General features: G+C 45.4%; 1 protein-coding gene across 1 annotated transcript in view; it reads right to left on the reverse strand.

The window, feature by feature from the left end:
* dgat1a (diacylglycerol O-acyltransferase 1a) overlaps positions 1–25,274 on the reverse strand; it is an 80,675-nt gene that overhangs the window by 38,408 nt on the left and 16,993 nt on the right. Inside the window, exons 3-4 of the mRNA XM_078425799.1 lie at positions 5,625–5,665; positions 864–949 (exon numbers count right to left, since the gene is read on the reverse strand). Of these exons, the coding sequence (XP_078281925.1) occupies positions 864–949; positions 5,625–5,665 (127 nt within the window). The remainder of the gene's footprint in view (positions 1–863; positions 950–5,624; positions 5,666–25,274) is intronic.

A 25,274-nucleotide genomic window follows, 5' to 3' on the forward strand; every position in this document is an offset into this window, starting at 1 on the left:
ATACTGGAAGACAGCCACTGACAAGGGAAAGCACACGGGAGATCGGCAAAGGAAAAAATAATTCACCAACATTGTGTGAGGGGGGGTTGAGGGCATCACATACAGCATAAGAGGCCCTTCAGCCCATAATATCTGTGCCGAACACGATGCCAAAATAATCCAATCCCTTCTGTCTGAACGTGATCCCTATCCCTTCACATCCACGTGCCAATGTAAAAGCCTCTTAAACGCCACTATCGTATGTGCCTCCACCACCACCCCTGGCAGCGCGTTCCAGGCACCCAGTGCGCTCTGTGTGAAATAACTAACCCCTCTCATCTCCTCACAGCTTCCCCCTTCTGACCTTAACGGTGTGCCCTCTAAGTCTTTGACATATCCACCCTGGGGAGAAGTTGGAAGGAAAGAACGTGGTAGCAATGCAAGGCACAATGTGAAATAATCGGAGCACTCTCACCCAACTTGAACATTCAAAAGAGGATTTCAAGGGCTGGCAATTTAAATGAGCTGAAAATGCCAGGGGACTGGTTCAAAATGAGAGCGACGGAAGTAGAGAGGTAAGTCACACCGAGCACTTTCGCCCACAAGGTTAATGGAGTTGCGGAATAAGTTACCAAGCGAAGGATGTTACGAGGATAATTTTAATAGCTTTGAGAGATAACCAATCATCTTGACATCCAAACAGACGTCCAAGGTAAGTGCAGTAATGAGAACTAAAACCAGCCGTGAGCTGCCAGTGCAGAATCCCGTGGGCAAACTCACGGCAAACGACTTTAATTTAACCTGCCACTGCAGTGCTGGAAACCACAAGGGGATGGAGGAGGCTCAGAGGAACAAGACGCTTCCCAAAGAGGGAAGATACCCACCGATAACGAGGCACAGTGCAGGCCAGCTGTAGGGATCCTTCAGAAAGAGGGAGATTATTTGGATTGGATCCACTAAAATACCATACCTGCAATTAAGAAGAATACATTGAGGCATTTTAAATGTGTTTTTTTTTAAAACGCAGTGTCATTATCGCAACTTAATTGAACTCTTGAGAGTGATGGCCTCTCCCCTCCATAAACCAGGAAGGAAACAGACTGAAGACTTTGCTCAGGGCCATCTCTGACGGTTTCCAACTTCTGCTGGAGCCCTTCCCCAGATCCTGCTCTGTGCAGACACAAAATGCTGGAGTAACTCGGCGGGTCAGGCAGCATCTCGGGAGAGAAGGAACACTCCGTGCACACAGGCAGCTCATCCCCAGAGCTCCTCTGCTTTAATTACACGGGAACAGGATTATGGTGGCGGTGCCCAGACGCGAGGGCCAGCAATCAAAGAAACAACTTTAGATCCCACCAGGCTCGTTGACAATCCTGCATTCAAAAGAGTGAAATATATTAGCTGTAGAGCAGGGAGGAGGGAAAAACAGGAGGGGGTGGGGGGGATGGGGAAGAAGGAGAGGGAGAGAAGAAGATGCAGTGTGGAATGGGGAAGGAGACATAGGATTTGGGAGAAGGCCAAAAGGATAGAGCAGTATGGCACAGGAACAGCCCTTCAGCCCACAATGCCATTAAACTGATCTCCTCTGCTTGTATGTGCTCCATACCCTTCCATTCTCTGTATATCGTTGTCTGCCTATCCAAAAGCTGCATAAATTCAACTATTGTATCTGCTTCCACCATCACCCCTGGCAGTGCGTTCCAGGCACCCACCACCCTCTGTGTAAAAACAAACGTCCCACGCATCTCCTTTGAGCTTTGTCCCCTTCACCTTAAAGCTAGGCCCTCCAGCCTTCGACAGCTCCACCATGGGACAAAAGTTCTGAATGTCTACGCTCGCTAAGCCTCTCATAATTTTATATATTTTATCAGGTCCCCCCCCCTCAACCTCCAGTACTCCAGAGAAAACAATTCAATGTTGTCTAACCTCCACTTGTAGCTACGCCCCTCTAATCCAGCCTGCATTCTGGTAAACCTCTTTCACACCCTCTCCAAAGCTTCCATATCCTTCCAGTAATGGGGTGACCAAGTCAGCAGAGGCAGCACTGTTACATCTGTTCAATGAACAACCAGGCAAACCATGTCTTTTACAAATGCATCCCACTAAAGGATCTGTGCTGTGCAGTTAGCAGACTTCTTCGGGCAACACGGTGGCATAACAGTAGAGCCTTACAGCGCCAGAGACCCGGGTTCGATCCCGACTATGGGTGCTGTCTGTACGGAGTTTGTATGTTCTCCCCGTGACTTGCGTGGGTCTTCTCCGAGATCTTTGGTTTCCTCCCACACTCCAAAGACGTGCAGGTTTGTAGGTTCATTGGCTTGGGAAAAATGTGAAAATGTAAGATTGTCCCTTGTGTGTAGGGTAGTGTTAATGTGCGGGGCTCGCTGGACAGCATGGACTCAGTGGGCCGAAGGGCCTGTTTCAGTGCTGTATAAACTAAAGTATGTGGAGGTGACGAGGAGATAGCAATTTAAAGTGGTTAATTAGAACTAGATAAGAGAAGGGCAGCTGGGTGTGAGTGGGGATTCGGCCCATTGACGTTTGGCTGCATTCTGAAATAAGCTTGTAAAATAATTTAAAATTTTCACGCTGGAAATCTGAAATAAAAAAAAACAGAATTGCTAGAAATACTCAGCATGCCAAGCAGCATCTGTGGAGAAAGAAAAAAACGGCTAGTCATTCATATTGGAGGCACGCGGGACTGTAAACGCTTGAATCTTGAGCCAAACAAAAAGTGCCGGAGGAACTCAGCGGGTCTGTGTCTCAGCAACTGTGGAGGGAATGGACAGAGGATGTTTCGGTCGGGATCCTCCTTCAGACTGATTGGAGCAGAGCAAAGCAAGCTGTAAAAGAGAGGTAGGGTGGGGTAAAGCAGGGATACAGGTGGAGAGAGTGACAAAGGCTAGAGGTGAAAAGGAGACAAAGGGTGCAAGGTGAGGAGAGGAGAGAAGAGAAGAGGAGGGGGTGTCATGTAAAGCTGGAGAGAGGGGTGCGATTAGAGGAAATGGCTATTTTGATGACAGGTCTTCACTCTTCACAGATGCTGTCTGAACCGTGTCTGTTGCATGAAATAGTTAGCCTACTTGGTTTAGTCGTAATCAGGGATGGGCAAACGAAAATAGGCCAACCACTATTACCCACATCTATGAATGAGTCACAGACTCTGTGTCAAAGAGCACAGTGTGTCAAAAGATTCCAGGCCAAAGTATCTGTCTATACTAGTGTTGTTCTATCAAGTCCTCCAGCGATGCTGCCCGACCCGCTGAGTTACTCCAAAAGCTTCGTGTTCTACCATTCTCCAACATTGCAGAAGCCTTTTATGCTTGGGGATTCAGGTGCTTCAATAAATATATACTGCTACGGAAAGCAAGAGAGGAGATCGCTGGGGCCCTGACAGGCATTTCTGCATCTTGGTTAACCACAGGTCAGATGCCAGAAGACTGGAGGATAGTTGATGTCCTTTATTTAAACAGGGCAGCAGGGACAAGACAGGTTCCTACAGGCCAGTGAGTCTTTACTTAGTGGTGGGGAAAATGGCAGGAGGAAATGGCAAGGGATGAGATTTATATACATTTGAAAAGGCAGGGGCTGATCAGGGATAGGCAGCGTGTCTTTGAGAGGGAAATCGTGCCTCAGTAATTTAATGGGTTTTTAAAAAAAAGGAAGATTGATGAAGGCCGGGCAGTAGATATTGTCCACATGGATTTTGGCAAGGCATCTGACAAGGTCCCGCTTGGTAGCTGATCCAGAAGGCTAGGACCCAACCCGTTTAACCTACACCTTTCTAGGTTCGAAGGAATAAATTTCTCATCATCTACTCCATCCATTCACCTCTTTAGTATTCCTGCATTTGGTCATTCCCCCCGCCCCACCCCCCTTCAGCCTTCTCTGCTGCAAAGAAAACATAGAGCATAAACATAAGACATAAGAACATAAAGAGGTCGGCACGGTGGCGCAGTGGTAGAGTTGCTGCCTTACAGTGCCAGAGACTCGGGCTCGATCCCGACTACGGGCGGTGTTTGTACGGAGTTTGTACGTTCTTCCTGTACCTGCGTGGGTTTTCTCCGGGATCTCCAGTTTCTTCCCACACTCCAAAGGCATACAGGTTTTATAAGTCCGTAAATGATAGGAACAGAATTAGGCCATTCGGCCCATCGACTACTCTGCCATTCAATCATGGCAGATTTATCTTTACCTCTTAACCCTATTCTCCTGCCTTCTTCCCATCAATATTTCCCCACCACTAATCAAGGCTCTGAAAGGAAGCATGCAGGTACAGCAGGCAGTAAAGAAAGCCAATGGGATGTTGGCCTTCATAACAAGGGGAGTTGAGTATAGGAGCAAAGAGGTCCTTCTGCAGTTGTACAGAGACCCCTAGTGAGACCGCACCTGGAGTACTGTGTGCAGTTTTGGTCTCCAAATTTGAGGAAGGATATTCTTGCTATTGAGGGCGTGCAGCATAGGTTTACTAGGTTAATTCCCGGAATGGCGGGACTGTCATATGTTGAAAGACTGGAGCGACTAGGCTTGTATATACTGGAATATAGAAGGATGAGAGGGGATCTTATCGAAACATATAAGATTATTAAGGGGTTGGACACGTTAGAGGCAGGAAACATGTTCCCAATGTTGGGGGAGTCCAGAACAAGGGGCCACAGTTTAAGAATAAGGGGTAGGCCATTTAGAACTGAGATGAGGAAAAACTTTTTCAGTCAGAGAGTTGTGAATCTGTGGAATTCTCTGCCTCAGAAGACAGTGGAGGCCGATTCTCTGAATGCATTCAAGAGAGAGCTAGATAGAGCTCTTAAGGATAGCGGAGTCAGGGGGTATGGGGAGAAGGCAGGAATGGGGTACTGATTGAGAATGATCAGCCATGCGGCACGGTAGCCCAGCGGTAGAGTTGCTGCTTTACAGCGAATGCAGCGCAGGAGACTCAGGTTCGATCCTGACTACGGGTGCTGCACTGTAAGGAGTTTGTACGTTCTCCCCGTGACCTGTGTGGGTTTTCTCCGAGATCTTCGGTTTCCTCCCACACTCCAAAGACGTACAGGTATGTAGGTTAATTGGCTGGGTAAATGTAAAAATTGTCCCTAGTGGGTGTAGGATAGTGTTAATGTGCGGGGATCGCTGGGCGGCACGGACTTGGAGGGCCGAAAAGGCCTGTTTCCGGCTGTATATATATGATATGATATGATCACATTGAATGACGGTGTTGGCTCGAAGGGCCAAATGGCCTCCTCCTGCACCTATTGTCTATTGTCTATAAACTAAACCGCATATCTTTGGGATGTGGGAGGAATCCGGAGCACCCGGAGGAACCCACATGGTCACAGGACGAACGGGCAAACGGCACACAGACAGCGCCCAAGGTCAGGATCAAACCTGGGTGACTGGCGCTGTGAGGCAGCAGCTTTACCAGCTGTGCCACTGTACTGCCCAAATGCTTAGTTACCAGGCACCCTGGGTGGGGCTCACACCTGCTGACACGTTGAGCAATGAATTGGGGAAACGCACACTAGGACTTTGCACAACACCCAAGTCCCGAGACGGTTTAACTCACTACGGCTGTCTACGCTTGCCACCATCTACCCCACAACCCACCGATGTGCCCAGAGACCACTTCATAAAGAAACAGTGATACTTACTTAATGAGGTTCTCCAGGAAAAGACGTGCGTTGCTCAAAATCTGTAACAAATTGAAAAATTGGTCACATAATATGTAGCGGCACGGTGGCGCAGCGGCAGAGTTGCTGCGTAACATCACCGCAGCTTCGCCCACTGTGAGCAGAGTCACCATGTGGTAGACAGAGAGGTGAGGACAGGTGAGAAGTGGGGAGAAAGGAAGAAGAAAATCAAGATGTCAAAACTTCTGAATGTCACAGAATCCAAATCTTTAAACAACTAAATCAACAATTTACTCAACTCTTTCATTAAAATTAAAATTAAAATTAAAACAAATTCACTTTGGAAGGGTCCCAACCCAAAAACGTCACCCATCCATGTTCTCCAGAGATGCGGTCTAACCGGCTAAGTATTTTGTGTCTATCTTTCATATAAACCAGCATCTGCAGTTCCTTTTTATTAATAATAATAATAATTATTATTATCCTTTTTATCACAATTTCATTTTAGGACACGGTCGTTTAGGTTGCCTTTTTGGGGGGGGGGGGGGGGGGGTGGGGAGTGGGGGGTGATGGTTTGGCTCGAGTACAAATCCCAGAATAATTATTTGGAAAATTCTCAGGAAACACTGTATTATGAAGGGTGTTTAATTGTCATATACACCAGGAACAGAACAATTAAATTCTGACTTGCTGAGCTTCACTGGCATTTTAACACAATAACATAATAAAAATACTAGAGCTAACATTTCACTTGTGCTGCAGAACTAATGTGCCTTTAACTGCATGGCCCAGTGTAAAACAGCAGAGGCCAAGCACCGCCCTGTGCAGTCCTACTCACTTCACCAAACTATGCAGCAGCAAAGGTCAGGGTAACTCAGCCCAAGGCTCTTTGAAGTCGCCTTGCTGGTTAATCCCTTTTTGTAACTAACATGTGAAAATCTCAGACAGCCTGGCGCTGCTGAGGGATACCATTGCCCACGTGCAAGACAGACAGGTGGACGCCTGCCTGGTCAGCTTGGACCAGGAGAAGGCCTTCGACAGGATATCGCACACGTACATGATGGACATGCTCTCCAAATTGGGCTTTGGGGAGGGAATCAGGAATTGGATCCAACTGGTCTACACTGATATCTGTAGTGCAGTCCACATCAATGGGTGGGAATCAAACAGCTTCCCGGTCAGATCTGGAGTCAGGCAAGGTTCCCCTCTCTCCCCTGTCTTGTTCGTCTGTTGTATTGAACTTATTGCTGAGTCCATCAGGAAGGACGTGAGCGTAAGACGAGTGACATTGCCAGGCAGTGGGGGGACCTCAGGTCAAAACCTCCCTGTACATGGACGATGGAGTAACTCAGGAGTAACTCAGCAGTCAGGGAGCATCTCGGGAGAAAATGGATCGGTGATGTTTCGGGTCAGGACCCTTCTTCAGACTAAATGCTAAATAAGACTATAACCCTTCTGAAGAAGGGTCCTGGCTCGAGACATCACCTATCCACGTTCTCCAAAGTTGCTGCCCGAGTTACTCCAGCACTTTGTATCTTTTTTTGTAAACCAGCATCTGCAATTCTTCATTGCTATTCTTTCTCCAATAAAGGATAAGGCTGGTGGAACTGGCGATAACTCTGTTGAAGTTCTAACATTGGTCGAGAGGAACTTCGCTCAGTCCGCCTGGGCCTACCTGATCTCCCGGTTGCCACTTTACTTCCAATTCCCACACTGACCTTTCTGTCCTGGACCTCCTCCATTGTCAGAGTGAGGCCAAATGTAAATTGGAGGAACAGCATATTTTGCTTGGGCAGCTTACACCTCAACGGTATGAATTTTAAGTTTTCTAACTTCAAGTAACCCTTGCATCCCCTCTCTATCTGTCCTTCCCCTACCCAAGTCGTTGTACTAGTTTCAAAGTCATCTTGTTGAGTCTCATTGTTTGTAAAACGTTTTCACCTAGCCCACAGCCAATAATGGCCTGTTTCCTTTATCAGCGTTACTTTTTTGCATCATTCATTTGTTCGATATCTCTCTAAATCATCTTCTATATCTCGTTTCCCTTTCTCATGACTCTCAGTCTGAAGGGTCTCGACCCGAGACCTAATTCTTTTCTCCAGAGATGCTGTCTGACTCGCTGAGTTACTCCAGCTTTTTGTGTTTATTGTCATAATAAAGTTAATAATACATTAAATTAACAATAATAGGCACAAATTGCTGGAATAACTCAACAGCTCAGGCAGCATCTCTGGGGAACATGGATAGGTGACTTTTTGGGTTGAGTCTCTTCTTCAGACTAAATTTTATAGTCTTTCTGAAAACTGTAACTCTTCTGAAGAAGGGTCCTGACCCAAAACGTCACCTTTCCATGTTCTCCAGAGATGCTGTCTGACCCGCTGAGTTACCCCAGCACTTTGTGTCATTTTTTGTAAACCAGCATCTGCAATTCTTCATTGAGGTATTTTCCAACAGAGACAGAATAAGGGTGTTGGAACAGGCGATAACTCTATTGAAGTTCAAACATTGGTCGAGAAGAACTCCAGTCACACAATTCCATTTCCTATATTTAAGAAGCGGATGTGTTGGGGACCTCAGATACTGTAGTCATGACCATCCTCAAGAAAGGAAATGCCAATTTGGTATTTCGGGCGGCATGGTAACGCAGCGGTAGAGTTGCTGCCTTACAGCGCCGGAGACCCGGGTTTGATCCTGACTACGGGTGCTGTCTGTACGGAGTTTGTACGTTCTCCCCCTGAGTTTTCTCCGAGATCTTCGGTTTCCTCCCACGCTCCTTGGAGCACAGGAGGATGAGGGGTGACCTTATCGAGGTGTATAAGATTATGAGGAGAATAGATAGGGTTGATGCACAGAATTTTACTCGGAGTAGGAGAAAATCAAGAACCAGAGATTACAGGTGTAAGGTGAGAGGGCAAATATTTAATAGGAACCCGAGGGGCAACTCTTTCACCCAGAGGGTGGTGGGTATACGGAACAAGCTGCCTGAGGTGGTGGTTGAGACAGGTACTATCAACAATATTTAAAAGACATTTGGACACGTTCATGGATAAGAAAGGTTTAGAGAGATATGGGTCAAATGCGAACAGGTGGGATTAGTATAGATGGGGCATCTTGATTGGCATCAACAAGCTGGGCCGAAGGGCGTGTTTCCATGCTGTTTTACTCCACCTACTACTGATTCAGCCTCATGCAGACAGATGTCTACCTGCTCTGTTACTTTTTACGCTTAATCTTTTTTTTGCCACAAGGCTGCATCCACCACACTAATGACCATCAATCCTTTCATCACTCTCTTTCATATCTTTAGTAACACACCATTTACTCTCTTCATTATCGCCATCAATTATTAATTTAGCTATCAATTACAGCAAATTTGTGCCTTGCCCTTTGAATCGCTCTCATCTAAACAACAAAGTGACCTCCGTAACACGTCGAACAATTGACAATACTCCTGTCTTCTTTCACAATAATATGAGACATCAACAGACCCATTCTTCGGCTTTCATAACTCGGACGAAGACATCTTTAACACCCAAACAGAGTGGAGAAATGCCACCAATACTACCTCCACAAATCCCTAAAGCCCACTAGTAGAATAGGCTAAACTACCTCAATGTCCACGGGCGGCACGGTGGCGCAACAGTAGAGTTGCTGCCTTACAGCGAATGCAGCGCCGGAGACTCAGGTTCGATCCCGACTACGGGCGCCGTCTGTATGGAGTTTGTACGTTCTCCCCGTGACCTGCGTAGGTTTTCTCCGAGATCTTCGGTTTCCTCCCACACTCCAAAGGCATGCAGGTTTGTAGGTTAATTGGCTGGGCAAATGTAAAAATTGTCCCTCATGTGTGTAGGATAGTGTTAGTGTGTGGGGATCGCTGGGCGGTGCGAACCCGGTGGGCCGAAGGGCCTGTTTCTGCGCTGTATCGCTAAATCTAAATCTAAATCTAAACAATCTAGCCAACATTCCCGGCAATGTGACTCTTATTGCACAGCCAGTTCTGTGCAACACGCTAAATCATGAGGTGGTATAGAGGCCAGACCTGCCTCGTGTGGACCTTGTGCTTTTCCTCTGCAACGCTATGACGCTGCAACATTATATTCTGCACTCTGGTGTTTTTCTCCTTGCGCTACCTATTGCACCTGTGTAAGGTTTAATTGCACTCATGTGCAGTATGATTTGACTGGAAAGCACACAAAGCTTTAGCTGTATCTTGGAGCATGTGACAATAATAAACCATAATTGGATCGCAGGAGGAAAAAGGGTGATCTTATGTTGGTGGAAAAGAATAGATAGGACAGGATCTTTTAGTAGATCCAGAGTCGGGGAATCAAGAACCAGGGGACATGGGTTTAAGGTAAGAGGTGAAAGATTCAATGGAAACCTAAGGGGCAATTTTTCTCCATACAGAAAGTGGTAGGTACATGGAACGAGCTGCCAGAGGAGGTAGTTGAGGTAGATACTTAACAATATTTAAAAGATATTTAGACAGACATATGGACGGCAAAGATTCGGACTGCTATGGGCCAAATGAGGGAAGGTAAGATTAGTGTAAATGGGCACCTTGGTCGTAATAGACAAGTTGCGCCAAAGGGCTAGTTTCTTTTTTTAAAAAATTTAAATATCAAAAAATACTTTATTCAAGTAATAAATATCATTTACAAAACATCTTTTTTAACATTCCGACATTTCCGGAGGTTACATTCGATACAGGCATTCACTTAGACATTTACTTACATTTACAGACATTTACCCAGTATCCCTTATTTGGAGGGGCGTCTCTCTCCACCACACCCTGCCCCCCATGTCCAGCAGCGGAAGGACCCTAGACTGTGCTCCTCCCCCACAGGGCCTTAGCGTTGGCTGCACCGAGCTTCAGTGCGTCCCTCAGCACGTACTCCTGCAGTCTGCAGTGGGCCAGTCGGCAACATTCCTTGACGGACAGCTCGCTCCGCTGGGAGGTCAACAAGGATCGGGCAGACCAAAGAGCGTCTTTCACCGAGTTGATGACCTTCCAGCAGCACTCGATGTCAGTCTCGGAATGCGTCCCTGGGAACAGTCCGTAGATCACAGAGTCCTCTGTGACGGAGCTGCTCGGAATGAATCGTGATAGGGACCCCTGCAGACCTCTCCAGACTCTCTTGGCAAATCCACACTCTGTGAAGAGGTGGGCCACCGTCTCCTCTCCGTAGCAGCCATCCCGGAGGCAGCGTGCGCCGGTAGTGAGGTTCCGGCGGTGCAGGAAGGATCTGACTGAGAGGGCTCCTCTCATCGCCAGCCAAGCCAGGTCTTGGTGCTTGTTGGTTAGTTCTGGCGATGAGGCATTTTGCCAGACAAGCTGGGCAGTCTGCTCTGGGAACCACGCCACAGGATCCATGGAGTCATTCCCCTGCAGTGCCTGCAGGACGTTCCGTGCTGACCACTGCCCAATGGACTTGTGGTCAAAGGTGTTGGTCCGGAAGAACCTTTCCACAAACGTTTCTGTGCTGTATGACTAATTATTCAAAGATGTCCTTGAAGCTTCCTTGAAAAGTGTAACAAGCCCTCTTATTCTGGGAGAGGAGCATTTGGGATGGGACGAGGAACATCAACACCAAGCTCCCACGTTACATGTGAACACCCTGCATTGTGGTACAGCAACCTCTCGTGATATTGAAACCCTCTCTTTTATTGTGATACAATCGTCTTTTTGACACAGTTTTCTATAACATGAGGTCTCTCAGGAACAGAACTACCTGTGTGAAGTATTAGTTGTAGATTCATATCCTCCGAGCAAAATTAGTTCAGTCATATAACTAAAACTAAATCCAACAAAACAAAGTGAAAAATAACTCCTGTGCATATTTTGAACTCATTATAAACTCATTGTGGTTACTGGAAGGTTCAGAACTGTAATTAGGCTCTCAAGCCTTTAAGCATCAAAACTTCAAGGCAATTTCCCCTGAGCATTAGACTATTCTCAGACCACTATAATAATCAATAAACTATTAGCAAGTGATATAATTAAGAAAAAAACAACAATTAGTAGTTATTGCACACGCTTAAAGTCTTACATTATGACAAGTCCCTTCACAAGAAATGTCTTAAACTAAGTTTGTGTGATTTAATAGCAAACTACATAAGGAGAACAGGCTGGAAGGAAGAGAGATAGGGATAGGCGAGGAGTGAGAGAACTGAGGGACTTAAGTCTGGAGGCTGAAGCCACAGCTTCCAATGAAGGAGAACATAGTGTCAAGATTTCAAGTCATAAGAGCACGTGAAAGCCACTTGGCCCCTCGAGCCTGCTCTGCTCTTCTCTCCAACTGTAACGCTGTAACTGTATATTTCTCTGTACCACTACAACACTAACACTATATTCTGCACTCTGGTTTTCATCTCTTCACACGACCTGTTGTACTTGTGTATGGCTTGACAGTAGTCATGTATGATATAATTTGACTGTTTTTTCACTGTACCTCAGTACATTTTACAATAATAAACCAATACCAATATGACCATGTGCAGGAAGGAAGTGCAGATGACAGGTTTACACCGAAGATAGACACAAAATGCTGGAGTAACTCAGCGGGACAGGCAGCATCTCTGGAGAGAAGGTATGAGTGACGTTTTGGGTCGAGACCCTTCTTCAGACCCGAAACGTCACCGATTCCCTCTATCCAGAGATGCTGCCTGCCCCACTGAGTTACTCCAGCACTTTGTGTCTATCTCCAATATATGATCATGGCGGATCCATACAATAGACAATAGGTGCAGGAAGAGGCCATTCGGCCCTTCGAGCCAGCACCACCATTCAATGTGATCATGGCTGATCATTCTCAATCAGTACCCCGTTCCTGCCTTCTCCCCATACCCCCTGACTCCGCTATCCTTGAGCTCTATCTAGCTCTCTCTTGAATGCATTCAGAGAATTGGCCTCCACTGCCTTCTGAGGCAGAGCATTCCACAGATTTGCAAATCTCTGACTGAAAAAGTTTTCCCTCATCTCCGTTCTAAATGGCCTACCCCTTATTCTTAAACCGTGGCTCCTGGTTCTGGACTTCCCCAACATTGGGAACATGTTTCCTGCCTCTAACGTGTCCAACCCCTTAATAATGTATACTGACTTCAACTCAATGGTACTTTATTGTCACATGTATTTAGGTTCAGTTAAATTCTTTTTTTGCATACAGTTCAGTAATAATCTTACTATACAGGTACATAGGCACAATCATACTTGCGTACATGAGTGTAAGATCGCATATTGCAGAGGCAGCACACAAGAGTCGTCACGTTTCTGGCACCATCTTGTACCCTTCAAGTTCAGAGTTGTTAAAAATGCGAATCTTAACAGCTATAAAAGCCTATTGTCCTGGAGGCAGCACTGGCTTGCAGGTGTCAGCCTGGCGAGGCATTGCTGGCGGTAGGGAGGGGATTGTACTTGGGGGATTTGAGATGGGCAAGTGAGGGAAGTGTTTGTGTAGATCCCTTTGGGAACAGCGACCATAGTTGGCCAGCCTCAAGTTACTCATGGAAACGGAAAAGGTTGGTCTTTGAGACAGGAGCCTAAACTGGCGGGAAGGGAGATTTCGACCACGTAAGACAGGACCTGAGAGGAAAACAACATCCGACATTTGGGAGGAAGGTGAATGAAAAAAGCGAGATGGCAAAAATTCAGAGTCGGCACGTCGTTGTTAAGCTAAGATGCAGAGATGGCAAGAAGAGGAAAGCTTGGCCAACAAAGGATACTGAAGACAATGTGCAGATGCTGGGAGCTGCTCTTTTTTCGTCACTTCCGTCCACAGAAGCTATCAGATTCACTGAGTTCCTCCAGCAGGTTTTTTTTGTGCAAAGACTGGAAGGCATGGCTTTAAGATGAGAGGGACAAAGTTTAAAAGGAGATAAGCAGGGCAAATACTTTGCACAGGGAGTGGGCTGGTGCCTGGAGCGTGCTGCCAGGGCCGATGGTGGAAGCAGATACAATAGTGGCGCTTAAAAGGTTTTGAAAGGCATATGGATATGCAGGGAATGGAGGGATATCGATCGCATACAAGCAGATAAGATTGGTTGAACTTGGCATCATGCTCAGCATGGATATTGTGGGTCAAAGAGACTGTTCCTGTGCTGCGCTGTACTTTTCTGTGTTCTATGATACTGAAGGTTTGTTCAGGGACAAGGGAAGTATGTCATCAAACAAAATTGTTATCAGATAACTCCCTCGAGGTGTGTTGGAGATATTTAGATTTAGTTTAGAGATACAGCGCGGAAACAGGCCCTTCGGCCCACCGGGTCCGCGCCGACCAGCGATCCCCGCACATTAACACTATCCTACACACACTAGGGACAATTTTTACATTTTACCCAGTCAATCAACCTACATACCTGTACGGCTTTGGAGTGTGGGAGGAAACCGAAGATCTCGGAGAAAACCCACGCAGGTCACGGGGAGAACGTATAAACTCCGTACAGACGGTGCCTGAAGTCAGGATCGAACCCGAGTCTCCGGCGCTGCATTCGCTGTAAGGCAGCAATTCTACCGCTGCGCCACCGTTATTGGAGAGAACTTAAGAAATAAGTTAGGAGAGCCAGAAGGGGCCATGAAATTACCCTGGCCGATAGGTTTAAGACTTCTAAAACTTTTAAAGTATATTAAAAGCAAGGAGGTTGTGAAGGAAAGAGGAGATCCCGTCAGTGGAATGCGTGTGTGGAGTCAGGTGATGTCACTGAGGCTCTGAATGAATACCTCTCATTGATATTCAATAGACAATAGATGCAGGAGGAGGCCATTTGAGCCAGAGATGATGCCTGACCCGCTGAGTTGCTCCAGCATGTTGTGTCCATCTTCATGGTGTAAATCAGCATTTGCAGTTCCTTTCTTACACACTACCAATGAAGTTTCTTTATAAAGTTCCTACATAAATCACTAATTTTCGATGCAATCTTCCAATGGTCTTTGGACTCCGGGATACAGGCAAAGCTCTCAGATATTGGAAGGTAGACACAAAATGCTGGAGTAACTCAGCGGAACAGGCAGCATCTCTGGAGAGAAGGAATGCGTGATGTTTCGGGTCGAGACCCTTCTAAGATATTGGTGTGGATTTGATTACAATTTGAAATACTCCAATCCTTTCCGCAATAGTGCTGAGAAAGAATTCCTGTGTTTCGACTTAGTGATGAAAATCATAAGATATACCACACAGAACCAGGCCATTCGGCCCAACCAGCCCGTGTCAGCCTCAATTAGTAACTCGAGCTCCACGATGGAAATGCCAATACCCAGGCCTCCCGAATCAGCAATGATGGAATGTTAGCACACTGACTGCATGATTTACAATACAAACTCGGAGCTTCCATGATCTGTGTGTTCTGGCATTCTTGGTGGTAGGGTGCAGAGACCTGAGGTAGGTAGTTAAAATAACATTGGGGAACAATACAACACAAAACCGCTACGCCACAGCTCAATCATATGAACTGCCAGCAAAATCTTCAAAGTGCCAAACCTTAAGGAGTGGAGGATAGGGCCGGGGGGAGAGGGAGGAGTGAAGAAATTGAAGGATTACAACAACAATATCCAGAAAGTTGTTGGGTTTGTGGCTACAGAGCCTGATTTTAGAGGCTTAATTGCAGCTGGAACTGACTGCATGGGATTTGTGCTTTATCTCGGTAAAGAGACATTTAAGGATTGGGGCATTAAGGAAGGCATGCTCCATGCATCCGATCCACTGATCTATTCTGTAAAAGAACAAGTCACTTCAGCATTTTGTGTCTATCTCTGGTGTAAACCAGCATCCCCGGAGAAAAAGGATGGGCGATGTTTCGGGTCGGGGGCCCTTCAGTCTGATGGTAGGGGGGTGGGATGGGGGTGAAGGGCTGGAGGCAGCATCTGCAGTTCTTTTTTTCCACATTTTGTCTGCTCCACTGGGAAATCTGCTCAAGGTATGCCTACTTAGAAGTTCTCTTCCTCTCTCCGACGGTTCTGCAACATTTTCCTTGCCTCCAGCCCTTCTCCCCACCCCACACCCCCTACTTTCAGACTGAAGAAGGGCCTCGACCCAAAACATCACCCATCCTTTTTCTCCAGGGATGCTGCCTGAATTACTCCAGTATTTTCTGTCTATCTCTGGTATAAGCCAGCATCTGCAGTTCTTTGTTTCTGTACAGAGAAGTATCTATCTGCTGCAACAAGCTTATCACACACTGGTGAAAGGGCAAAGCAGGTTCAGTTGAGGAAGAGAGAAATTATTGCAGGAAGTGGAGGCTGTTGTAATTCGAGTTGAACTTTGTGACTTGTGCAATCATTCTGGTGAGCGATTCATTTATGGTGTCCCACTCCCAAAGTAATGATTCATCAGACACTGCACACCAGCAGCAACTTCACGCTGGAGACACCAGGAACTGCAGATGCTGGACTCTTGAGCAAAACACAAAGTCCTGGAGGAACTCAGCAGATTAGGCAGCGACCAGGGAATGGACAGGCAACGTTTCAGTCTGATTGTTGTAGGGGCGAAAAAAGCTGGAAAAGAGGTCCTCAGCAGGACAAAGCCTGGCAAGCCCCTCACCTGTATCCACCCATCACTTAAGGCAGACACAAAACGCTGGAGTATCTCAGCGGGTCAGATAGCATCTCTGGAGAAAGGAATAGGTGACGTCGCTGGTCGAGATGCTTCTCCAGACTCTGAAGTCTGAAGAAGGGTCACAATCCGCAACATCACCCGCTGAGTTACTCCAGCTTTTTGTGTCTTAACTAGCATCTGCAGTTCCTTCCTCCACTAACACTTGCCACATACTTTGTCTCGTCCCCACCTCTCTTTTCCAACTTGCGCCTCCCACAATCAGTCTGAAGGGCCCCCGGTGCAAAACGTCGGCTATCCGCTCCCTCCGCGGAATGCTGCCGGCCCCACTGAGTTACTTTGTGTTTTGCTGTTCACAGTTTAGTCCAGTGTAAGCACATCATCGACACACCCTGCATACAAGCTGTTCCAGGAAAACTGCACGATTCAATGTGCCACTCAGCACGTTTTGAGGAGGTCATACTTTGTCAGATGAGTTGCGATTTAAAACTTGGCTCATTTTCTGCAACTGTGCCCCAAATAGCTGTGGGTTTGGGGGGGATTGAAATCAGCACAGTGTCACAGTTCCAAGCGCAATCCCTGCCTCAGTTGGTGTGTGCAGTTTGCATGTTCTCTTGTTCCAAGTCACAGATTGGAGGGTAGCTAATATAATCCCTCATTTTAATTTTGAAAGAAATTGGGGAATTATAGACCAGACTAGTTAGGGTGGCACGGTGGCACAGCAGTAGAGTTGCTATCTTACTGCGCCAGAGCCCTAGGTTCCAGGTTCGATCCTGACTACGGGTGCTGCCTGTACGGAGTTTGTACATTTCCCCCCCGTGACCGCTTCGGTTTTCTCCGAGATCTTCCGTTTCCTCCCACATTCCAAAGATGTACAGCTTTGTAGGTTAATTGACTTGGTTTCAATGTAAATGGGAGTATGGTAGCTTTAATGTGCGGGGATCGCTGGTCGGTGCGGACTCGGTGGGCTGAAGGGCCTGTTTCCGTGCTGAATCTCGAAACTAAACTAAACTGTCCGACAATCGGCCATGGGGAATTAAGAATCCATTATTGGTATTGGTTTATTAATTAAAGACGCAATAGCGGAGCATTTGGAATACAGTGACAAGATCAGTCACTGCCAACATGGGCTTACAAAAGAGAAATAGTGCTTTAGAAATTTATTGGAATTTTATGAGAATGGAATACTAGAGTGGATGGGGAAGAAGTGATAGTATATATAGACTTCTAGAGGCTTTTGACAAGGTCCCACATAAGAGATTCCTGTACAAAATTAAAGTGGGATTGGGATTAACCTACCGTCATATGGAAACAAAGCGTAGGAATAAACTGGTCCTTTTTCACATGGCAGGCAATGTCTTGTTGGGGTTCAGAGCTTTGAACCCCGGCTATTCACTGTATGTATTAATGATTCAGATAAGGAAGTTAAATATACAATCTCCAAATTTGCCGACAGCATTAAGCTGGGTGGGAGCATGAGCTGCGAGAGGGATGTGAGAGTGCTTTGGTCAGGTTGAGTGAGTGGGGCAGATCCAGTGTGATGTGGATAAATGTGCGATTGTCCACTTTGGTAACAAACACAGGAAGGCAGATAAGAAATGGGGGAGGGAGTTTCAGAAGTGAAGCAAGGCCTGGGTGCTCATGAGTGTCAGTCAATTAAAGCATGCATCCAGCTCAGGTGGCATGTGATGTATTGGCCTTTAGTATGACAGGAATCAACTACAGGAGCAGGGATATCTTGTCGCAACTGTGTTGAACCTTGGTGAGAGTGTACTTTGAATGCCGTGTGCAGTTTTATCCAAGGATGGATATTTTGGGAGAAGCAGTTCAGTGAGGGTACACCAGAATGGTTCTGGAGATGGCAGGAATCTTGCAGGAAGAGCAATTGGGTGGTTGGGGAAATGGGGTTCACATACTAATGATAAAGGGACTGGGATGAGGTGACACTTCTTCAGTCGAAGAAAGGTGAACCGGTGCAATTCTCCACCACTGCAGGCAGTTGAGGCTATGACATTGTTGAGCTGAGGCGATGAATACCATACGTGACTCCTTGAATGAAGGCCAAAGAGATCAGGAGACATGGGAAGAATGGAGGAAAAGTGAAAAAGAGTTTTACTGATCATCACATTGAATGACAGAGCAGACGTGAATGGCTGAAAGGCTTTTTCTTGTTCCTAATTTCTATCCAAGCCTCTACTAACTTTCAATGATTCTCATTCAGAAGACCCGCTGCGTATCAATATTTTTCAATTTCATTTAAAAAAAAATGTATTTTCTACCAAAGTATATGACCTCATATTTTTCTACATTAATCTGCCAAGCCTTGGACTATTCATTTCGCTCGGTCTTCAAAATCCTCCTTGCACCCACCTCACTGCCCACACTACCTACATTGGCACCATCAGCAAACTTCACTTGATCCCATCCAAACCACTGCTGCACAGAACAATGGAGGCCTCCATTGTTTGGGTTATAGCCTTCTAAACAAAGAAACTACCATTATTCCTAATCTTTGGTCTATGTTGGCTCACCACTCATCAATCCACACCAGTATATTACTCAAGGTAGATGGACACAAAATGCTGGAGTAACTCAGCTGGATAGGCAGCATCTCTGGATAGAAGGAATGGGTGACGTTTCGGGTCAAGACCCTTCTTCAGATTGAAGACAATACCCCTTTCAGAAATCCATGACGACACTGCCAAATCCAATTATTATTTCAAATGAACCATACCAATGGATGCGAAAATAATAATCCATCCAAGAATAGATTTCCATGAGAAACACGCCTCCAGTTCATGTCGCCAACAAAATCCTGGCTCACAAGACACCAGAATAGTCACTGGATTTATTTACAAAATCTATTTCCAATTCCCAAAGCAACCTCTCTAAAGAAAGGCTTTCTTTTCGATCAAAAAAGCAAGATGACAGGCAGTTGGCAGAGCAACACAAAACTCACAGTAGTTGCTGTGGAAAAAAACATCTTTAAAACATCCTACAATACAACAGCCTTGGCACTTGGAACTCGGGCTTGTGTTCACAACTCCCTCTCAATGGGAAAGCAATCCCAGGCATGGAACCACAACAACTGTATCAACATTTCCCACGGGGGCATTTGAGGGGAGGGATGCTCACTAGCCAACCCAATTCATTATTCACAGCCATTTTATTGTCTACCATTAGCTCTGGTGAAGGCGGCTTTGGTGGGTAGCTTATAAATGCCTTGCCTGGTTAACCCCCGTTGAGCCGTTCTGATTGAAAAGCAATGGAATAGGGTAAAAGGGGATAATGGATACACCTCCAGATTCAGGGACAGTTTCTTCCCAGCTGTTATCAGGCAACTGAACCATCCTCAGAACAGCTGGAGAGCGGTCCTGGACTACTATCTATCTCATTGGAGACCTTTGGAATATCTTTGATCGGACTTTACTGGCTTTATCTTATACTAATTGTTATTAACGGTTATTTCATTTATCATGTATCGGTACACTAGGATGGCTCAATTGTAATCATGTATTGTTTTTCCGCTAACTGGTTAGCATGCAACAAAAGCTTTGCACACATACCTTGGTACAGGTGACAATAAACTAAACTAAACTAGTACTAAACTAAACTGGTCCTCCAGCATTTTGTGTCTATCTTTGGTATAAATCAGCATCTGCTTCCTAAACTGAAAGCTTGTTGGGCATGTCTAAAACCAACTTCATCACTATACTACCTAACATTTAGTGCACTTAGTCTCTTGTAACAGCTTGGATTCTTTTTCCAAATCAAACATTTGGATGCAATTATAATTCTGTTCTACACCCACCATTTTGTTTCAGCACTTAACTACGCAGCCACAAGAAGGGAATTGCGAAAATACAATATTAAAGAATTAGACTACAACCACTACAAAAAAACAGACAACTAAATGGCCTCAATTTGCCTCGTGGTTCGAGGTATTTTTCCTATTGGCTTCTGGAAGTTACTATTGAATTTGCTTCCATCCCCCACTAATGCATTCCAGATTCTATCTACAGGATGTGCCACAATAATAATTACCCTCCTATCATCCGAGATGTTTGCTAGATAAAATATTTTCTATGCCTGTGAAAATAGAACAAATAAGGAGACACTATCGAAACCCTTCATGAATTTTACAGCCCTTTGAAGAAGAAAATGAAACCAGCGTCTAGTTACAATCTGGGTACTTATTCCCAAGGCGAAGTGTCCTTCTCAATAAGGATCACCCAAAGAAAAACCATAAGTAGATAATGGGCTACCCTGCTTCTCTGACTTTAGACTTACGACTTACATCGTGGAAACAGGCTCTTTGTCCACCGAGACTGCGCTGCCCAGCGATCACTAGCACTAACCTACACATACTAGGGACAATTTGTTTTTAGTTTACCGAAGCCAATTAACCTACAAATCTGTACGTCTTTGGAATGTGGGAGGAAACCGGAGCACCTGGAGAAAACCCACGCAGACACAGGAAGAATGTACAAACTCCGTACAGGCAGCACCCGTAGTCAGGATTGAACCCGGGTCTCTGGCACGGTGAGGCAGCAACTCTACTGCTGGGCTGCCCTGATATCACAGCCACTGGATCTCCAAATTCAACTCCTGGCAACAAACTGTGCACAGGTGAGATAGTCCAAATTAAACACGGTCAAAAGCAAATTTCTCATCATTCACGAGGGCGGTGAGAAATACGTACTGAAGCAAGTACTTCAAGAAAAGTACTAATAGTTCTTAAAATCTCAGCAAAAGGCAATTAATGTCCCAGGTGCTACTTGCTAAATAGCGGTTGGTACAATTTTATGCAAGCATAATGGTTTGATTTGGTGTAATCAGCACCAGTGATTAGGAATACAGAACCACTCAGTGTCATTCAACAGGAAGCAGTGCTGAAAACCAGTTGATTAAGCACTTTGAGAGGGGATAGAGCAGCATCAAACTGACAGCACAGAGCAAGAGGCAGTGCCTGTTATTTGCTCCTGAAATTTAAATAGCCCATGTGTTAAGGGGATGACAATGGTTAGGTACAAAATTGTTACATCAATATCACCTATTACTTAGGCTGCAAGTCACACTGGCGCACAATTTCACAGCTAAAAATTAACATCTGCCTGACCTGCCGAGTGTTTCTAACATTTTCTATTCCTATTTCAGTTTTCCAGCATATTTATTTCCCATTCCAATAGATGTCCGATGCAATCACTGGCATTAAACTTAATCCCTCAAACCTCACAAAACCGGCCAAGTCGCTTTCTGAAGAGACATGCCAAACACTTGAGTCACATAAGGACCATTGGAGAAAAGGGCAGGTTTGAGGAGCAAAGGGAGGCTTGGAGTCTCTGCAACTGCAGGTACAGTGCTATAGAGAAACAGGAGTGGCAAGACTGTGACGTTTGTAGGGTTGAAGAAATATACAGAGGAAATAGGCAGGATCACGGAGGGACATGAAACAATGGCAAGCTTGGATGTTGTGATCAAAAGCTCACCCTGTGGAAAGCATGACAGAGGGTTTTAAAGACTTGCCTCTGGATAGCTTTCAAAGAGAGAAATGGGATTTGCGGCAAGACATAAGAATTTGCCAGGTGAAAAACACATCAAATTTATCTGCAACAAACTAAAATAATGTTCGCTAATCAAAGCAATTGATCTCCACTAGTCAATAGACAATAGGTGCAGTAGGAGGCCATTCGGCCCTTCGAGCCAGCACCGCCATTCAATGTGATCATGGCTGATCATTCTCAATCAGTACCCCGTTCCTGCCTTCTCCCCATACCCCCTGACTCCGCTATCCTTAAGAGCTCGATCTAGCTCTCTCTTGAATGCATTCAGAGAATTGGCCTCCACTGCCTTCTGAGGCAGACAATTCCACAGATTCACAACTCTCTGACTGAAAAAGTTTTTCCTCATCTCCGTTCTAAATGGCCTACCCCTTATTCTTAAACTGTGGCCCCTTGTTCTGGACTCCCCCAACATTGGGAACATGTTTCCTGCCTCTAACGTGTCCAACCCCTTAATAATCTTATACGTTTCGATAAGAATTCCTCTCATCCTTCTAAATTCCAGTGTATACAAGCCTAGTCGCTCCAGTCTTTCAACATATGACAGTCCCGCCATTCCGGGAATTAACCTAGTATACCTACACTGCACGCCCTCGATAGCAAGAATATCCTTCCTCAAATTTGGAGACCAAAACTGCACAGTACTCCAGGTGCGGTCTCACTAGGGCCCTGTACAACTGCAGAAGGGCCTCTTTGCTCCTATACTCAACTCCTCTTGTTATGAAGGCCAACATTCCATTGGCTTTCTTCACTGCCTGCTGTTCCTGCATGCTTCCTTTCAGTGACTGATGCACTAGGACACCCAGATCTCGTTGTACGTCCCCTTTTCCTAACTTGACACCATTCAGATAATACTCTGCCTTCCTATTCTTTCCACCAAAGTGGATAACCTCACACTTATCCACATTAAACTGCATCTGCCATGCATCCGCCCACTCACACAACCTGTCCAAGTCACCCTGCAACCTCATAGCATCTTCCTCTCAGTTCACACTACCACCCAGCTTTGTATCATCTGCAAATTTGCTAATGGTACTTTTAATCCCTTCATCCAAGTCATTAATGTATATTGTAAATGGCTGCGGCCCCAGCACCGAGCCTTGCGGTACCCCACTAGTCACTGCCTGCCATTCTGAAAGGGACCCATTTATCCCCACTCTTTGCTTTCTGTCTGTCAACCAATTTTCTATCAGTCTACAGCAGAGGGTTGCAAATCATCAATTCAAAATCGCCTGCTCTTTCCACGTTACATTTATCACACAGATCACACCACAAGGTATTCATAAATAAACTATAGAACCGTACAGCACAGGAACAGGACCTTCGGTCTACAAAGTTGGTGCCGAACATGATGCTAAGTTAAATTGCCCGAGGAGAATCCATATCCCTCCATTCCCTGCATATCCATGTGCCTCCTAAATACCACCATTGTATCTGTCTCCACCAATACTGCAAGCAGCACATTCCAGGCACCCACCACTCTTTGTCTGCACATTTTACTTTTAACAAATTACCACATTCTGGTTCTAAAGGCAGAAGATTCCACAGATTGACTACTTGTGCATGAGAACACCAATTTACTCTCAATCGGGAGAAGAAGATGTCCTCTATTCAGTTATCCTATACAAGGTGAAGCAGCTTGCTCTCTCCACGGCAAGTGCGTCTTGCATCAAAGAGGATTTTGTTTTTAGAAACAGAACAGTTTATAAATAGCAGGTCGCAACAAGAGCTCTGTGCTCCACTTCGACAAGATGGGAATTTTTATTCTGAGCTCTCCAACGTCCTTGCCACTTCCCTGTTGGTTTGGATGTTGCTCAGCTCAAAATTATCAACCTCACTTCCGATAAATAATCTCAAAGGTGTTTGTGAATGAATTTAGTAGATTCCCACAAACCACAATAGAAATTAATCAGTAAATTCCTGACCAAAGGAGGTAAGCTGAAACATTAACTGTTTCTTCCACTGGAGATGCTGACTGAACTGCCGAATATTTCTTGTACTGTCTATTTATGTTGCAGATTTCCAGAATCTGCAATATTTCTCTTTTTCAGCAAAGCTGCAACATAATCAAAGACATCCCACCCCCGTTCATTCCTTCTTCTCCCCACTCCCATCTGGAAGAAGGTATAGAAGCTTGAAAGCACGCACCATCAGTCTCAGGAACAGCTTCTTTCCCCCATTATCAGTCATTTGAACAGACCTCCCATAAACCTGGGTATTGTCTGACTTACCTCGACCCAATTGATGACATTGGATTTGTCTGTGGGACTGATGGGCTATAATGCTGAGAACTATATTCTGCACTGGTTCTTCCCCTTTATCTATCCATTGTACGAGTTTGAACTGATTGTATCTATGTATGGTATATCTGATCTGCTTGGATAGCATGCAAAACAAAGCTCCACTGTACCCCAGTACTGGTGACAAATAATAAGCCTAACATTTATTTTTCATGGTCTTACAGGAGGGAAAGACATCAGAAAGACACCCGCCTGCCCCACGAATAGTTTAATGTATTAATATTCATTTGAGCTTTTGCTTGACCTGTATCCCAAGTGAAGAATTTTGACAAACTACAAAAACCCAGATTATCCACATTTACACAGGAGTACATAAGTCAACAACTTTTAGATTTAGACAAAAAAAACAAAGCTCAATTGGAAGACATGCTGTTTATAATTAGTGTGTTAGCCGTGTGTTTCAATATATACCATTAAGTGCCACTTTGGCATTCAGTTCGCAAGATATCCAGTTGATATAGGATGGGGTTACTCACAGTTGTAGGGTACAGGAGGGCCATAAATTGGCAGGCTGTCAGTCGTGTAAATTTTCAGCTTGGAGTCAGAAAGAAAGGTTCCTTGGTGTTGTATATTTCTAATTTTCCGGACTATTATTGTTAAATTATATTTACAAGTGAAAGCAATCCAAAAATGGTTGGGAATGGAAACTACTACATTTCTGAAAGATGGCGCAGTGCCCCAGCTGGTTGGGCTGTGCCGAACACCGAGACCCTGGTTCAATCCTGACCTTGGGTGCCGTCTGTGTGGAGTTTGCACGTTCTTCTGTGACCACGTGGGGCTCCTCCGGATGCAGTTTTCCTCCCACATCCCAAAGACGTGCAGGTTAGTAGGTTAATTGGCCTCTGTAAATTGCCACTCGTGTGTCAGAGAGTGTATAAGTAAAATAACATAAAACTAGCATGAATGGGTGAGCAATGGACTCAGTGGGCCGAAGGGCCTGTTCCCATCACGTATGCATTGTGAAAGTGGCTGGTAATTTTATCAAACTAGTATACTATCGTATAAAAACCAAAGGGAATGTTTGTTGTGGAACAAAAATCCCTCAGCAGCATTAACTTCATTGTATACTTGGCTTATGTGGTTCATTTCACTCAATTAGTTAATGAAACAGTTATTACAGGAATCAGTAATGCTTGGCTTGTCTTCTCGCAGTATCACATTACAAGGCACATGTGCAGCTTTATAAATACAGAGCCATCCTGCAGGGCAGGCTTATCGCCTTAGGAAGAGAGAATAAATTAATGAACTGTACATCGTCACTTTAGT

Source organism: Rhinoraja longicauda, chromosome 2 (genome assembly GCF_053455715.1).
Source record: "Rhinoraja longicauda isolate Sanriku21f chromosome 2, sRhiLon1.1, whole genome shotgun sequence".
Taxonomy (NCBI): domain Eukaryota; kingdom Metazoa; phylum Chordata; class Chondrichthyes; order Rajiformes; family Arhynchobatidae; genus Rhinoraja; species Rhinoraja longicauda.